Here is an 18,030-nt window from a genome sequence, read left to right on the forward strand (position 1 = left end):
AGGTTAGGTTCCATAGTAGAGTAATAAGAGAAGAAAATAATAAAAAATAAAAATTGTTAACTATTTTTTATTTGTTTTCTTATAGTCCGTAATTTTATCATAAACATGAATACATGATATCACAGATTATTGAAACACATTTTAAAACACAATACATGTGTGATAACTGATAATATTACAAATTACAATTTAGGAGTAATGTGATTTAAAATTATAATTTACTTATTATATAGTTAGGTATTACAAATAACAAAATATTTCAATAGGACTTAAGAGTTAAGATCAAGGTTCATAAATCTTCTAAATCACAAACGGCTTACGGACAATTGTTAAAATGAATCCATTAACGTAAGTATAACTTTTTTAAAAGATTGTTTCTTACTTAATAAACCAATTATAAATTTATTCGGTATGTTTTATTTTTAAATTTTATGTAGTTTATCTTGCGCAATAACTTAAATGTATTATTATTCACAGAACTCATAGAAGTATAAAAAATAATACGTTATCATTTACCAAAATAACATAATATGGTATGTAAATGTAGTTCTACGTATCTTTGAAATTCTCTACATTAAATTTATACATTTGGCAAATGACAGTAAAGTGAATTGTGAGAATTTTACATTCTATTTCTCAAAAAACCTATCTAATAATGTATATGTATACGTATCATAATAATTAATAACCGAAAAGACATTTTATTACTAATAATAGTATAAATAAACTGCATGTTTATTGTAAATATTTTCACATTCTACTTAGAATAACTTTTTTTATACAATAATTATTTTATTGAATTCATATTTGATACATAAGTGATAGAAATATTACAGTGATCTACTCAATGATAAGATATACGCAAAAAGTTAAATATAACATTTTGCATCATACTAATCCATTGTATAGTACCCACCTACCCATTTTTTATCGAGGCAATGGCCTCAAAAAAGCCTACTTTGGCTTGCTACTGCACATAAGTATTATTATTTAGGTCGATAAAGATGTTAATTAATTCAGAAGACAGTAAGAACTTAATTTAAAAACTATGTGCTTATTTTTAATTTATATAATTTTCCTTAAAATATCATTTTGAAATCATAAAATATTATTGATTGTATTGATAATTGACATAGCTATAACTATGATTATTATTAAAAATGTTAATTTGGATAATTTATTTTTTTGGTACTGTTACTATTTTATTTGTTTAAACGCATGTACTGTGATAATTAATATTACAATCAAACTTGGTTTCTCGAACTTCTTTAATTTGAAATTGTTATTACCTCAAGCTTTTCTCTGGTCCTTAAAATTTCCTACTTAGACAATGTGAAAAAATGTTGTTTAACTCTAATATTTTCGTGGATAACTCGAAGTTCTGAGTTTTATTAATATTATGTTATTGTCATATTTCTCTCATGTAATTATGCATGTATTTTAATATCAAAAATAAGGACTATTACTCATTAGTGTTATCGTCACCGATAAGTGATACGGTTCACTACAAACGCTAAGATCAACAGCAAAACTCAAACAAAAATAAATACCTTTTTTAAATCATTTTCTGATCTCATTTTTGTTTATACATAAATAACTTTAAAAAAATATTTATACATAATTCATGTATAAATACATAGGAATTAATATATTTTGTGTTATTTCAAAAATTTTTAATTTGGATAACTCAAACTTTTTTCCAGCTCCTTCAATTTTGAGCTAACCAAGTTTGATTGTCCTAAGGTCAACAAGCTAAAAAATCTAACTGAAAAAATACAAAATGACTTTTAACACAGAACTTGTAAAAAATTATTCAAATTTTGGGTTAACTGTTTTAGGATATTTTATTTTTATTTCAATAAATATGGATGTTTTTGAACAAAATATCATTTGAATTTTATGAGTATTGGGTCTTGAATTTTTTAGAGGTTGTTTCCTGGTGATTTGAGTGTACATTTTTGCTTAAAATATTATTTTAAAATAAATTATATACAAAAATGTTATGAAATTATATTGAAAATATTAACTTATAGTATAATTGTTGTTATTTTAATAAGAATGTATTAAATTATATATATATTTCTTAAAAAATTTAATATAGCTTATTTTAAAAAATATATAATTTATATATAAATTCGTAAATACTAACCTAATTATCACTGTAGACTGTATAACATATTTATAAATATGTTTTTAAAATAAATTTAATATTTCTCTGAACAAATTTATTTGCTTATTGTATTACTTAATAATTTAGATAGATTGTAATTAAAAATAGTTTGATAATAAAAAAAAAAATTATTATTAATAAATTTTTCTATTTTATCACAATTTTCACTTTTATAACTGTATTACGAGGCCATATCAATGGTACTTTGGCAACAATACATATAAAATTTAAAACTGATCATCCATTTGTGGATCATAAATAACACATCAATGAAAAACCATATGTGCAGCTGTTAAAACAGTCCTAAATAAAAAATATATAAAAAAAAGTGGGCAAGTGACTGTCACTCGCCTTTAAGTAGGTGTCGAATGGATAATTATAATGGATGTATTAAATTTGAATTCAGTAAGATATTATATACAAAAAAAAGAAATCTGAACGAAGACAGTCTATCGGCCTATATCACTAGTATATTTTATGTTGTTTGTTAATAATGTTATTAAGTTATTTAATCTTTAGTTATACAGTAGGTTAAATTATTTTTAGTCAAGAAATTGCATTTGAAAATATCATTGTGAGTATAAAATATTGTAAATTAAGAACTTCAAATTTTAATAAAAGAAAATTATGCTTAAATATATATTAGATTTTTTGGTTAAAAAAAAAAAAAAACAAAACCGTTATTTAAAAGTAAAAATATTTACTATTTGAAACTAAGTCGAGTATCAACAATAGTGTAATATCAATATTATTTTATATATATATATATATTTGTTTATGTTTATATAAAGTGTAATTTATTACATACTTAAAATATATTTATGTATTTTATTCTTTTAGAAATATGAGAAATGTGAAAAAACTCAGTGAACAAGAATTGCAACGACTACCTAAAAGTTCATGGCATGATGAATATAAATCAAGTGCATGGATATTTGTTGGTGGATTACCTTATGACCTTTCTGAAGGCGATATTATGTCTATATTTTCCCAGTAATTGAATTTTGTATAATTTAATAATCATTTACAATTATTGAAAAATTAATAAATTATTTTTAATTTTAGATATGGAGAAATTACTAATCTAAATTTGGTACGGGATAAAGACACTGGTAAACAGAAAGGATTTTGTTTTGTATGCTATGAAGACCAAAGAAGTACAATATTAGCAGTAGATAACTTCAATGGTACACGTGTACTAGGTCGAATATTACGTGTTGATCATGTTAAAGATTACAAACCACCGAAAAACTCAGAACCTACTAACAAAATTAAGACTGAAAAGTTTGATGATGATTTCCAGGTTAAAACTGAAATCAAAGAGGAAATTTTATCACCACAGGTTCGAAGAACAATTGAAACTCCAGAAATCAAACAAGAAGTTTACACTCCAGAAATAAAACGAGAAGTTTGTACTCCAGAAATAATTAAAAGTCCTGTTTATAAAAGTAATAAATCACCTAAAAAATCTAAAGATAAGAAACGGTACCACAGTGATAAATCTAAAGAAAAAGATGATATACATTATAAATATCAAAGAGAAGACTTAAAAGAAAAACATAGAAAAAAACATAGTAAAAGTGAACAAGATATATTTTATAAGAAAGATAAAAGTCATAAACGATCTAGACACAGTCAAAGTCAAGAGAAGGATATTAGTAAAAATTCTAAAGGTATATCATCTAAAGATTATAATAGTAGAGATAAATCAAGAGAAAGAGATAGAAAGAAGATAAAAGACGATAGAAGAGAATATGATAACAAGGATTATGACGACAAGAATAAAAGAAAAAGTTATCAAAAAGATGACAGGAATTATAAAAAACAAAAAAAATATTAAAAGTCTATGTAAATATAATGTGAGTTTATATCAAAACCAATACTATTTTAATTTAACAGTTATCCATCTATTTATTATTTAATTTTCTTCACTGTTTCCAAAATTATTAGTTTCTTCCGTTGTAGTTTGAATTATCAGTGATTTTCTACTCATGTGTGGAGTTGACACACAACTTTCTTCCTTTTTTAAAATAGGTTTGCTTATATTAGCTTTCTTATGTAAGTAATTAAGTTCAAGAGTAGACTTCAATAAATCAACTTTAGGGAGTTGCAATGATGCACTTCGAAGATCACTTTGGGATTTAGTTGCTGTTAGTAGTTCTTTATCCAATGATGCTAAAGATCCACGATGATTAAATTTAATCATTAAGCTTAAACGTCTAGCCTCAGCTTCTAAATCAGACAAATCTTCTTTATTGTTCTCTTCAACTCCTTTAAGAGATTCTACTTCTGATGGTTCTAAATTTAAAAAAAAATATATAATAAACATAAATTATACTATTAATTTTAATTGACAAAGTTTACCTGATTTTTCAGTATTAGTTTGATCTTCAAACTTGTAAAGCCACATACAATGTAATAGACCATATATAGTTCCACTTAAAATTCCAAGTAACCCCATTAATCTAAAAGATTGTCTTGTTCCATAGGATCCAATTAAAAGTCCTCCAATAAAACTTCCACTACCACGACCTTAAATATATTTAAATATTTTCAGTTTTAATAATAACCGTGACAAATAAAATATTATTTACCAAGACTGAAGTGGGACATTCCAATGACACCAATCAGTGTTGCTAGAAGATTTTTAGGCGCAAGTAAAGCACAATATGTAGCAGCAGCAACCCACATTAAATGGACTGCCAAAGATTCAATTGCTTCAAATGGAAAAACCCACCATGGATCTCTATGGTAAAAATGTCATATTATAAAATAAGTATTTTATAAATATTTAATGTGATCTTACTCAATAAATGAATAACCCATTAATCTAGCTGCGTGTGAAAAGAAAGCTATCACAATGATATTGACATGTCCAATTTTTTTTGATATTTTTTCTGCACCATACAAAAATGGTATACTACTAATTGTTGCTACTGACACTGTGATTCCTATAAATTCCATTTTGTTATTTCAATTCATTATTTTTTTTTTTTTTTTTTTAATAAAACTTACCTAATAAATAATTAGAAGCACCCAATTCTTTAAGGTACAAAAATAAATATGACTCTATAAATCCCCAACAATTTCCAAGCATGAACAAAAAAAAAATAAATGCTGTTACATGTGGCAATTTTAAAAGTCTTAGCATATCTTTTAAAATGTGATCTGCAGGCATTTTAATGCCTACCGGCATCATTAGTAATGTTACCATTGATAAAACAAGGAGGATATCATAAGTGTAGAATGCAGATGAATAATCCGTGTAACCTAATATGACAACATTAATTACATTTATTTTGTTACTTTATAATTTAAGTTTAAGTTGTTAATAATTATAATGATTAACAGTATTGATATTTTTCTTCATAATAAATCATATCACATTATTTGTTGTACCTTTTTTTTAAACTCATAGAATCAATTAGCCAACCAGTGAGAGGAGAGAATAATGCCATCCCCACAGTAGAAAATAATCTTTCTCTTCCAAACTGTCCGCCATATCTTTGTATAAGGCTTAAAGCAATAGGATCCATAACTGTAACCGATGCTGCTAACATAGTAGTACCTATAAACCGCAGACCAAAATAAATCCAAAACACTTTTTCGTTTGAGGGTTTATACTCGGGTGGGCATCGTTCAGGTCCACCTGTCCTGTATTAAAAAATGTATTCATTTTACTAAGTTTAATATAATGAAACAAGGTTATCTGAGGTTATTTGGTATATTATCTCGGGTTTATTACAACCGGTACCTACCCATTTTGATTTTTGTATAACAATTCAAAATATTTTAAAACCAGTATATGTGCGGTCCACGCAGGATATGCCATTTAAGCAAATTTATTTTGTAGGTAAATACACTTAAATATAAATATGTAACATCACTGCAGTATACCTGAAAATACATTTTTGGAGCATACAATCCGCAGCGAGCTCTTTTAGTTTGTTATACGTTAAGTTTGTAGCTAGCACTCTACCGCCACATCGTAAATCATGATCGAGAAGTGCTGAAAAATTCACTCCAGATGATACCAACATATCCGACGAAAAATGTTGACGGAAATCCGTTACTTGTTCGTCTTGATCAAGTTCTGGGAGTTCCATTCCTATAATATATAATACATGTCACATTGTCATACGTATGTAATGGAATCGGAAACAAAATATTATTGAAAAATGATTATATCCCGGATTCGTTGATTCATCATGAATCATTCATGCATCAACGCAGGAATTAAAACGTGATGTTTAAAGTAGGCAAGTATAATATTATTGTCTTTATTTAGCATTTACTTAAAATACAAAAATACGATAGTAAGCTATAAGGTTGTGAACAGTATTAGACCTGCCTTTGAACTTTCAGATGTTCCTAACGATCTTGACCGTCTGTCGAGCTCTTACGTTGATCTCCGTCTACATCATATGTTACCTACATGATCTTTTCATAAAGAGTGATGGTCATGGTGGTGGTAATTTTTCTAGGCGGACAAGATGGATTTTGGGTTCTCATAATATGATTGAGTATTCTAGTAAATTCGCATCCCTATCCGTAAACATCGAGTTTCGACTTTAAAGACTACTAGAATTGACGCGTGACAATAATGTAACGGTCGACGTACAAGCATCGGTTTAAGGGAGGTGTGCAGTAGCTTATGTGATTTAATAAATTCGACACAAAATTCTTCTAAGTGTTTTTTTTTTATTAGAAATATTTCTAAGTCAAAATAATAAAATTCTGTCGTGAAAGTACTCGCTCTAACTCTCGTAAATCACGTCTGAAAAGGGCTCATCTCGGGTTCTCTCACATAGGTTCTTTCCCCTCTATTTTTGGTTATATCACTTCTGGTCAAGTGATATTCATTACGTCGTATTTCCACGGTTTACGAGTTCTCGGGCCAATGCGAACCTATGCGTGATGATCCTACTATCTTATGGAGCCTGGATGACGTACATCTAATACCTAAATCCTTTAGTTTATGAATACGCGCGATTGCATTAATTTGATTGATTTTGTACTTAACGCGTTACGTTATCCCCGTATAAAAAGTTATAGTTACAACCTGTATTTGTTTTGATTTATATTTGACGATGAATTACGAGTACAGGGTATATCAGGTCTGCCCCATAAGGCCATAATTATGAATTATATTGTTGTACCTTTCTCCTCCTTGTTATATTGGTACTATATAGTGGAATATGAAAGTCTACGTAGTACCTACATTGTATTGTATACGATATCAGAGCACGCGTAGCAATACTTCAATTTTATTGTTTTGTTAATACAGTAAAATGTTCACTACGCTCTTAGCCCTTACTTATGCTTGTATTGTTAATTACCTCAGTGTCGCCACACTGTATGAAATGTATGTTATAATATTCAATTATTTATACTTATATAATTCATGTGGGGCGTGTAATAATATGTAGGTACCTATGATTTGAATACAACTTAATACGTATTAAATATAATAAGGTATCACGCACGCACAATTTTACAATAAAGTTAATGTTATAGGTAGCGTTTTATTAATGGAAATAATTGAACAGATTAATTTATCTACAGCTAGATTGAATCAGATATAGGCAATGACATATCTAAATTAAAGCTAGACTAGTATTTTGGGTGAAGGTGATGATGATTACATATTTTTGTATTATGCCCCGTATTTAATATATTTATCAAATAAAACATTTATTGTAATATTTATTTACCGAATATTAATTTAACAATTTTATCATGTTACCAAGGCCCAGCTCTCAACATGGAACGATCCATCGATCATCCATATCAAATATTATGCAACTGGTCAGACGTATAAACTGGAGGTTACTAGTTAGTGGTTAGTACATACGGATCTCTGGATGTGTTTAGCAGATAAATTATAGATCAATATAACTATATAAGTACCTACCTATTTATTATATATTTCAAAATTATAATTTACTAAAAAACGAAACTTCCACCACGTTCTGACACTGTGTATGGTTAAAAAAAGATCAACCCCTAAAATATAGTTCAAATTACGCCACTACAATATATACCGAAGAATATGTTGTAAGTAATTATAATTTTACTTATAGTTCCAATCTTATAGTACCTACCTAATGTTTCCGTCGGATTCATAAGACCTGGGTGCATGTCCAACACCACAAACACGGTGGCTTCTTTTTTACTAGATGTATCGTTGATGTTGTTTAATCCAGCACCGATGTTGGCGATTTCTTTTACAGTTTCATTATTTAATAAAACTCCCATTCTTACTTTATTTTTCTTTGGTTCGGGTTTTTTTACACTGTAAAATGCCAATTGACGAATAACATAAAAATCATTGCTGATTTGTTTTTATCAATTTCTATTTTATGGTTTTATATAAACCAAATCACTCTAATTAAGAACCTATACGTCTAAATTTATACTTAACTTTATAATTTTCATTTTGGTGTCCTTTTATAAGTATAATATTTATTAATTTAGATTCCTATTTAGAGTCCTCAACAATTTTATAAGTTAATCACTCGTGATTACAATACTTACATTTGTTTAGTCGCATTTTTAGCTTGTTTGGTTTTTTCGTAAATGAAATATAAATCTGGGTCGTCTATCCCTGGTTGGTGATTGTTTACGGGTGGTACAATACAGTTGGGAAGCTGTTGCTAAAAAGTGAAAATTATAAACCAAACAAATTGATCTATGTATTCATAATAGGTTAATCCTATCATACGAGTAAATGTAGAGTCGTAGAAATTTTTGATTTAAATAAATATGTAGGTAGGTACCTACTTCTACGTAGTTGTCAGTTTATTACATAGGTATAGGCCTATATAGTTATTTTAAAATTAATCTATAAAATAAGCATAAAGAGCTTTAAAGTTTGTTAAATAATAAAAATGATTAAATATACTGAAATATTTTTGTTCTTTAATTATCTTTAATAAAATTTTCAAATATACATAACTACCACTGCGTCACCACAAACGTCTAACGGTTATTATGTTACATATTATATTATATATAATAAATTTAAATACTTGTTGGGGATTTGTAAGTCCAGTAATAAAAGTTGGTGGTCTAACAGCAATACTTTGTTCAATTTTTGTTATCCCTTTGTTTTCATCGTGCGGTACAGTGTTATCTCTCAACAAGCAATAATCATCACATTCATCTAAAACTAAATTGATTTCTTCGGCTTCTGGACATTCTCTGCTTGGACAAGGACTCCACCAAACCTGGTACACCGTTAATTGTTTATTAAAATAAGAAAATGCCTTTTAGCTTTTATTTAGAATAGTTATTGTGCATTTAAAATATATAAATATATATATTACTTGTATATACTACCCTCTAAAAAAGAATGCCGTAAATTTCCCACTTGATATTTAAAAAAAAATGTATTTTTATGTTTAGTTATTTTTAAACTGTCTCATAATACTCCAATCTTCATAAATAATAAATATAATAGTACAACATGCATTATTATAAAATAAATATTTGTTATTTTAATTTTTTGAAGGTATTTATTAAATGTATAAATTATGAATTTAATAGAACTAAACGCAATAGGTTATAATAATCTTTGCCTAAATTTTATTTTTAGTTTTGTTTGTAAAAAGTAACAATTATTTACAATTTTTATTAAGCAAAAAATAACTATTTCAATTAAAAATATACACCGTAAATTGAAATGCAGTAATATAGGTAAATATTAAATACCTAATACTATATTATGATGAAAACCCAAACTATAATAATCATTAGACAGTACCCAGTTTTTTTTTTTTACGAAAATTGAATGATAAAATGTGGTCAGATTTTTAAATAAAAATTTCATGAGTAAATATGGAATTATTTATAAATTTAACAAAAAATGCTGACAATGTCGTATATGAAATGTAGTATATCTACAACAATCTTTTTTGCTTCTTTTGCTAAATAACAGATTTTCACCTATTATGTAGGTATAAATACTCTACAATATCTGCAATTATGTTTTATTTTTTTATAAGCACGAATTTTTAGTAAATAATCATATCAGTTATCTACGGTAGTCTAAGTCTTCAGAATTACAAAGAACGTGTAAAACTATAACATATAAATACTGTAAAAACATATCATTAGATGCTTTTTTTTTTTTTAATTTTATTTTATTGCATTTTTTTTTAGCATGGCAGTGGATATCTAAATAAAATACCTTATGCAATGTTTTATTCTGTCTATTAATTATGTATACATGTTATATAATATATAAATATAAATTATCTATATAAAAAATAAAATGTTGGTTTTAGTCTTTTTAATTTAATTTAGTAAGGTTACAATTTGTAATTATTGAACATAACATAGCATAATGTAATGAATTTATTTTTTAAAAGCACAATATTTAAAGTTTAATTTTATTTCTTAAGTTTAAAAGTTTAAATTTTTAATTACATCAACTTTTCCAGATTCTGGATGTCTCATGACATATGCAGATGGTATTGCTCCAGGTGTTTCCATTTGTGGTATTAATATCAAAGAATGATGAAATATAGCATTTAATGCCAGTGATATAAATAAAACTGGTTTATAATGACCAAATTTATCTACCAGAAATCCTAAATCCATGTTTTTTAAAATACAATTATTCAAATTTTATAGTACAATTCAAAATTTACAATTTATTACGTAATATTTCTACTTAGTACGATTATAAATACCTGAAACAGGTGGAGCTAAAAATGTAGTTAGTGGCAATGCCAAATAAACAATAGCAATTTCTTCTACAGATAAACCAATGCTTTGCATGTGAATAGTTAAGTATGGAATTAATGACGAAGTTGCTAAAAAGTAAATATTAAATATAAAAAAAGTCTCCTTAAATAGTTAAAGAAATATATATTATGTTGGTTCACATTGTTAATATTATATTAAATTAGTTCTAGACTTACCTCCATACATCAGAAATAAAGTAATTTTTAACATAATAAGATTATAATTAATATTACACTTTTTACAAAATCTCTGTATTGGACCATCATCAGTTTCTTTTTTCCCAGACATTTTTTTGTACCTGAAGACTTTCTAGTAGTGAGTTGTACTAATGTTTAAGAAATAAAAATGGATGAATTTTGAGGAAAAACATGGATGTGTTTAAAAAAACTTATCTCTAATGATTTAATATTTTATATAGGTGCATGCTAATATGCTATTGTTTCATTGTTTGTTTTTACATAAACTATGATATCATGATTTACCATATAGTGAAGTTAATTTAGATAACTAAAATAAAGTCTAATAAATGAGTTGTTTATTGTGATAGTAAATTTAATGTAAACATTGTAAGTATAATAAAACAACTATGGTTTTAATAGTTATAATAATTAAATTAGTTGTTACAATAATAACAGTGTTGACATTAAACATTTTATTATGCTCCATTTTTTAATTTATTGACCAATCCGCTTAAGGAATAATTACTGCTTGGATTAGTTAATGCAACAAATTGTTGTGCAACTTCTTCAGCAACCTGAAATAATTTTCACAATAATAATTCTATGATTGAAAATACAATATAATAAATATATTAATCAGAATTATGTTAAGAATCAGTTAACAAACAAAATAATTATATAATATAAATACAAAAGTGACTAAATTTACTTTAACTTGTGCTTCAAGAGTGGAAGCTCCTAAATGAGGAGTGGCAATAACTTTTGGATGTGAAATAAGAGTCTTAAGTTCAGAACTTTTGGGTGGTTCTTCTGTCAAAACATCCAATCCAGCACCACCACATTTTTCATTCTATTAATTTAACCAAATTTTAACATCAATTAAAAAATTTTAATTCTAAATAAAATTATTCAACTCACATTCAAAGCTCTTAGAAGAGCAGCTTCATCCACAATACCACCTCTAGCTACATTAATAATTTTCACTCCTTTTTTACATTTACTGAATACATCATCATTGATCAAATCTAATTAAAAAAAAAAAAAAGAAGTTTATTAGTATGGCATTGGACACATTTGGTACCAGTTCATCAAGTTGTATAATTTACTTGCTGAAGTAAGAATACAACTGTCGATTTCTAATCAGATAAGAAGAATAAATTTAAAGAATAAATCATAAATTAATTAATAACTATTAAAAATGCAGTATAGGTCAATACCTATATGTAGGTCACACTGAAAATGTATGTGTAAGTCACACATTGGACCAGTGCCCTAATTTTATTTCTATAATAATTGTACATCTCAAATAATAAATTATAATTAATTTAAGATTTTGTGTTTTTTCATACATAATAGGTTATATTTTTCTAATTTATTTTTATTTCACCATAGTAAAAAGCTTAAAAAAAATTAAATTTAGATAAGTAGGCACATTATTTTGGGTATGGACAGGCCCGTCGCTAAGGTACAAGCAAGCCATGCATTGCTTTAGGGCGGCAAAATTTTTTAAAGAAATTGAGGCAGCAAATTGTAATATTATACGTATAATTATTTAATTTAGTATCTTAAGAGCAGCATTAAAATTTTTGCTTTAGGGTGGAAAATATCTTATGACGGGCCTGGGTATGGACCTATAATAAAATTAATATATTTTTATTATCTTACAGATGTATTTTATTAATTTTTGTGCACCATCTTTAGTAATCACTAAGTGATTACTGACATAATTACTCACTTTTTGTTTGTTCAATCAATGGTGTGTGTATAGTAATATAATCAGCAATAGGCCAAATCTGTTCTAAAGTTAACAATTCTACTCCAAATGTTGCTGCAGTTTCTTTGTTGATAAATGGATCATATCCTACAGTCTAAATAAAAAAAATCACAGATTCTATATTTTATTTAAAAAAAAAATACTGTTTTTTATTGATGTACCTTCATACCAAATGCTTGCATTCTATAAGCTACCTCACGGCCAATTCTACCTAAACCAAGAATACCAATAGTCTTCTCCTTGATTTCAGTTCCCATATAGAGCTTTCTATCCCATCTTCCTTCTTTTAACGATTGACATCCTTGAGGTACGTTTCTAAATTTAAAATATTAATATGTCATGGTTTATGTTAGGATAGATTAGCCAGATAATGAAAATATTATCCAATTGTTAACATTTTCTATTAAATCATTATGGAGCAAAGCTTTAAGTTATGGTTATATTATGATTTAGTAGAAGCTAATATCATTACAGGACCTGTAAATACTTTATATACACTTAATTAATTACTTAAGACATAGAAAAGAGTTAATTATATGTAAAATTAAATTTAAGTATATATTAAGTATGGTAGTATAATATACTCACATTAATTATAATTATAATTTAGAACTTTTAATATAATATATTTTAAAACAAAATAAAATTGATCATATTATATTGTAGTTTTTATCATTATATAAATCTATTAATCTAAAAAAAATAAACTTAAATGTGACTTAATAGTGTGTTTGTGTAAATTTACCAAGTACTATTAACACAAAATAAAAACACATATTTTGGATTTTTTCAATCTTAGTTGATTAATTAATTATAAAAAGACATTAATGTTGGATTGTATGAACAATCATTAAATGTTTAATAAATTAATAATGAGCTAATATTCCCTTAAAAATGATTTCGTGGTCTGTGATTTGTCCATTAAGTTTTATTGAACCACTAAATTAATCAATTTTTCTAGCAACTCGGTATAAGAAATTTAAAGAATATAATATTAATTACTTTATTGGTAACGTTATTTCACTGATCATCCATTATTCAGACTTGCTCACTTACTTAAATATAATAATAATAACCAATCACACTTTGTACAAAGGCTAACTTAAAAATAAACAAAAAAAAAAAAAAAAGGATAACTTATTATTATTATTAGGTTTTTAGATTAATATGATCTATTAACGTAACTTTAAACTTTAATTTAAATATGTTAAATAAAGATAACTGATTTATATCTGATATAAAAAAAAGTTTATAAAATATAAATATATTTTAAAATTTAAACTTACCGAGCCAATGATAATATTAATGAGCATGTCAGTTCACAAGCGCTATTTGAGTTTCCACCAGGAGTACTACAATAAAAATAATAAAGTTAGAACTATAATATTATATATAAAAATAAGATAGAGATTTTGAGAAGGGGTTGATAACCATATGGCGTTAACAGTTTACATTTAATTATATAATAAGATTTTTCAAAAATGTGAGTATAAATTTAATCAAAGTAAAAATATAGTGATTTTAGCCTGGAAGCTAAAATTTTAAATCCTTCTAATCTTAACAAATATTGAAGGACCGTTTGCCTATATGCTGAAATTATTTTCAACATTTTTTTAATATTATTAAATGCTTTATTATTTATCAATCATTTCATAAAGACTAACTATTAAATAACATAATAAAATAATTTCATACGAACATGTGTTCCAAAAACCATTCAACCTAATAAATAGTATCTTACTATAAAAAAATATTCTATAGTTAATTACCATACTGTTGAAGTTAAATTATTAATAATAAAAATCTTTATATTCATATATTATTTTTCTTTTTTTTTTTATTTAGTGAAACAGCTACACTATGAAAATATGTACCCACTTTTACTATTTGTAAAACATGCATAACACTACAGTTTTAATTAAAAATGATGAATTTTCAGTAAGTTAAAGTAAGATATTATAAGCACCCTGTACACATAGAAACGGAATTGGTAATATATTATAAACACTCCCTGCTACAAGTTAATAAAATTAAATTCAACTATGTTTTGAATCATTAAAATAAATTTAAAACTGTACTTATATTATTAAAAGAAAAATATACTTTGGGCTCACTAGTATCTGGGCCTAGGCACCATTACATTTTCTAATCACTCTTGGTTACGTTATTATTAAAACAAGGACACTTTTATAATCTTCTCTTTCCTTACCCACCATATATAAAAACAGGTTCTAAATTTCAAAACATTTTATTTTCAAAATATTATTATAATGCATCCTTTAACAAATTATATATATTTTTATTGGAAAAATTAATTTACTGATTTGAATCAGGTACCTACTTATTGTTGATAATCACATAAAAATAACACAAGCAATTCTAAAATATAATATTAAACAGTAGCATAAAATTATTTTTCATTATAAAAACCATTTTTGATGATACATTTAAAATATACTTTCATTTTTAACTTAAAATATGATGAAATCATAAATCAATGTGAAAAAATGATAATTTTATTAGTAATCAAATACTCAACAAATATTAATAGGTAGGTTAGGATTATGTACCTAAATAATGAATTGCTATTAATGAAATATTACACTTCAATTAGGCAGGGAAATAGTATCAACACTTTAAATATATATATATATATTGTTACTATAAATTAAATTTGTATCTACCGAAGACATGATAATATCAAGCATAATATTAATATGCATCTATTATAATCTTTTTAATTACCAAGTTTAAATGTTAGAAAAAATCACAACAATTAACATCAGAAATACAACTAAATTTTATCTGAAATTATATATGACTAACCACTTAAAATTATATTACTGAGATTATTAAATGTCTTTATACATTATAACTTATAAGCATATTTATATAACTAATTCAAGTGGCATTTAATAAGTTAATCATTGATAAACTTTAATTAATGTTAGTATTTAATGAATAAAAAAAAATGAAATGATTGTATTATATTTTATGAAATCTGTTATCTGTATATATATGCAGACACAGAAACTGGTGAGTTATCAAACATGCCCAGATGGGAAAAATTAAATTTTAGACATTAATCATAACTATTCTAGGCCATTTTAAAGATTTCTAGACTGGTAAAAATTAGAATTGAACATAACTTTTTATTGCAATTATTGATAATGTAACTATTAAAATTAAATAGTTTTGTATAACTATAAACATAAATAAAAAATGTGTATCAAAAGAAATGTTTTTAATAATTAAATCATGTTTTTACAAAAAGAATAAAACTAGTTTTTTAATTTTTGGTTCATTTACCAATTTTTTTAGAAAATTTCTGTTTCCTAATTTTTTTTAGATATATTTAATTATTGTACTACTGGTGCTTTAAATTGATTAACTGATGTCTACTTTCAAATTAAAAATAAATTATTTACTCAGTATAAAAATAGTTATAGGTATTAGGTTATACAACTCAACTTTGAACTTACTTAAGGACTAATATTCCTGCATCAGTTGCAGCGTTTAAATCAATATTGTCAACCCCTGTTCCAGCTCTTCCAATAACTTTAAGACCATACTGGGCTCCAGCTTCTATTACTGCCTTAGTTACTTTTGTATCTGAACGAACAACCAATCCATCATATAATCCAGCCTGGGGAAATAATTTATTCGAACCTGATTATTTTTTTTCTATAATAATTATTATATTTAAGAACATACAAGTTAATTGTATTAATTATAATAAGGTTGACTGCAGTAAGATTGTACTACTTGCAGGGTGTACTATCACCGATTTGACCATAGTTGATAGAAAAAGACCATCACATGCCTACTTTGCAGAAGACAACAGGAAACCACTGTACAGTAAATTTCCTTAGTATATAAAAACAAGTCTAAATCGGAGAATTTCAAACTTTTTTTTGTGTTCCATCAATATATATTACATATCAGATACATTACCTTGTATGATTAAAAATAGAATTAAAACATTGTCAACATATTTATTTCAAAATTATAAGGTAGTAAAATATTATTTTAAATTTTATTTATATTTTTTATACTAAAATTTAATATCTACCACTCTAATACTGTTAAATCAAATTACCTTAAGGTAAAAAACTAAAAAAAAATAAATAAATTTATTATACAAAATTAATTAATTAATGGATCACTAAATTAAGTTTAAGGGATCATCGGCCCAGCAGGTATTAATTGATTAAATATATAGCGATTAATAATGCAACCCGGCATTAATATTGAGGTACCTACTTAATCGTCACATCACAGTGTTATAAATAATGAAATATCAAATAGCAATTGCAATATTACCTTTAACTCTGCTACAAGAGCATCAGTCGGCAATTTGTATTTTGATTGAACTTGAATACCATTTTTTTCAAGAAGTGTAGCACAAACGGGATCGCAAGCGTCGCTGATGAGTACCTTTTTAATGGACAAACGTGGACTGGACATGTCTGTCGATGAGTGTGCGTGTGACCGTATAGGACAAGAGCGAACAGCGCTGTGGGAACGTGCTGAACGTAGTGAGTGTAGAAATGTACTGATCACCGATGTCTGTCGTCTCGAGGGTATTGAGTATTGACTATCGAAATATTCGAAATTGAACAACAAAGTGGTCGAACTGGTTTGAACGGCACGAGTGGTGAATGGCTCAAAATCTCTACGGACAGCAGTTTCGTCTTTTTTACGATCGAGCAATTATTTCAATTGATATTTCTTATCGAAGTATACCTATTATAATTACTATATTCACAAGTATTGTAATAAATATAGCCACTAATTATTTGCGGTCTTGAATTTTAACTTGATTCTTTTTATAATCACTTTTGATAAACGTAATCTTTTTTTTTTTCTATTGGTTTGGTCTTTGACCCAAGTATTATAATTATTTTATTACGATGCATATGAATACATGATTAAGTATACATGGCACCATGTGTACAATTATTGAAAAAATAATTGATTAATATAATAATATTAATTACTATATATAGTCTATGACACTATATATACATATAATAATATAGTGTTTAATATGTACAAATACAGAATGAACCGAGCATATAATATACACTTAATAGAATTCTCATTTTAGTTAGATTTACTTTTTACTTTTCATTTTATATGGGTACAAAAAAAAA

The 18,030-nt window shown here is 25.9% G+C and overlaps 3 protein-coding genes across 3 annotated transcripts; 1 reads left to right on the forward strand and 2 right to left on the reverse strand.

Moving 5' to 3' along the window:
* The first annotated feature begins 191 nt into the window (after positions 1–191).
* LOC112601882 (U2 snRNP component ist3) lies at positions 192–4,817 on the forward strand. The gene is made up of 4 exons (XM_025349741.1): positions 192–348; positions 3,011–3,163; positions 3,236–4,029; positions 4,728–4,817. Exons 1-3 carry the CDS (start codon positions 335–337, stop codon positions 4,008–4,010), a joined length of 942 nt encoding a protein of 313 aa, XP_025205526.1. The 5' UTR covers positions 192–334; the 3' UTR covers positions 4,011–4,029; positions 4,728–4,817.
* Positions 4,053–11,340, reverse strand: LOC112601879. Its single transcript, XM_025349738.1, has 13 exons — positions 11,098–11,340; positions 10,867–10,989; positions 10,601–10,764; positions 9,202–9,399; positions 8,708–8,826; positions 8,275–8,465; positions 6,068–6,278; positions 5,573–5,824; positions 5,186–5,442; positions 4,977–5,121; positions 4,765–4,916; positions 4,535–4,702; positions 4,053–4,468 (listed from the first exon to the last, which is right to left on the reverse strand). Exons 1-13 carry the CDS (start codon positions 11,207–11,209, stop codon positions 4,089–4,091), a joined length of 2,472 nt encoding a protein of 823 aa, XP_025205523.1. The 5' UTR covers positions 11,210–11,340; the 3' UTR covers positions 4,053–4,088.
* Positions 11,341–11,439: 99 nt separating this feature from the next.
* Positions 11,440–17,629, reverse strand: LOC112601881 (D-3-phosphoglycerate dehydrogenase). Its single transcript, XM_025349740.1, has 8 exons — positions 17,198–17,629; positions 16,357–16,520; positions 14,161–14,226; positions 13,036–13,189; positions 12,836–12,968; positions 12,019–12,125; positions 11,810–11,950; positions 11,440–11,675 (listed from the first exon to the last, which is right to left on the reverse strand). The coding sequence occupies exons 1-8, from the start codon at positions 17,339–17,341 to the stop codon at positions 11,577–11,579; spliced, it is 1,008 nt and encodes a 335-aa protein (XP_025205525.1). The 5' UTR covers positions 17,342–17,629; the 3' UTR covers positions 11,440–11,576.
* Between the last annotated feature and the right edge of the window lie 401 nt (positions 17,630–18,030).

This window comes from Melanaphis sacchari, unplaced genomic scaffold (genome assembly GCF_002803265.2).
Source record: "Melanaphis sacchari strain LSU unplaced genomic scaffold, SCAv2.0 Contig7_pilon_pilon, whole genome shotgun sequence".
NCBI lineage: Eukaryota > Metazoa > Arthropoda > Insecta > Hemiptera > Aphididae > Melanaphis > Melanaphis sacchari.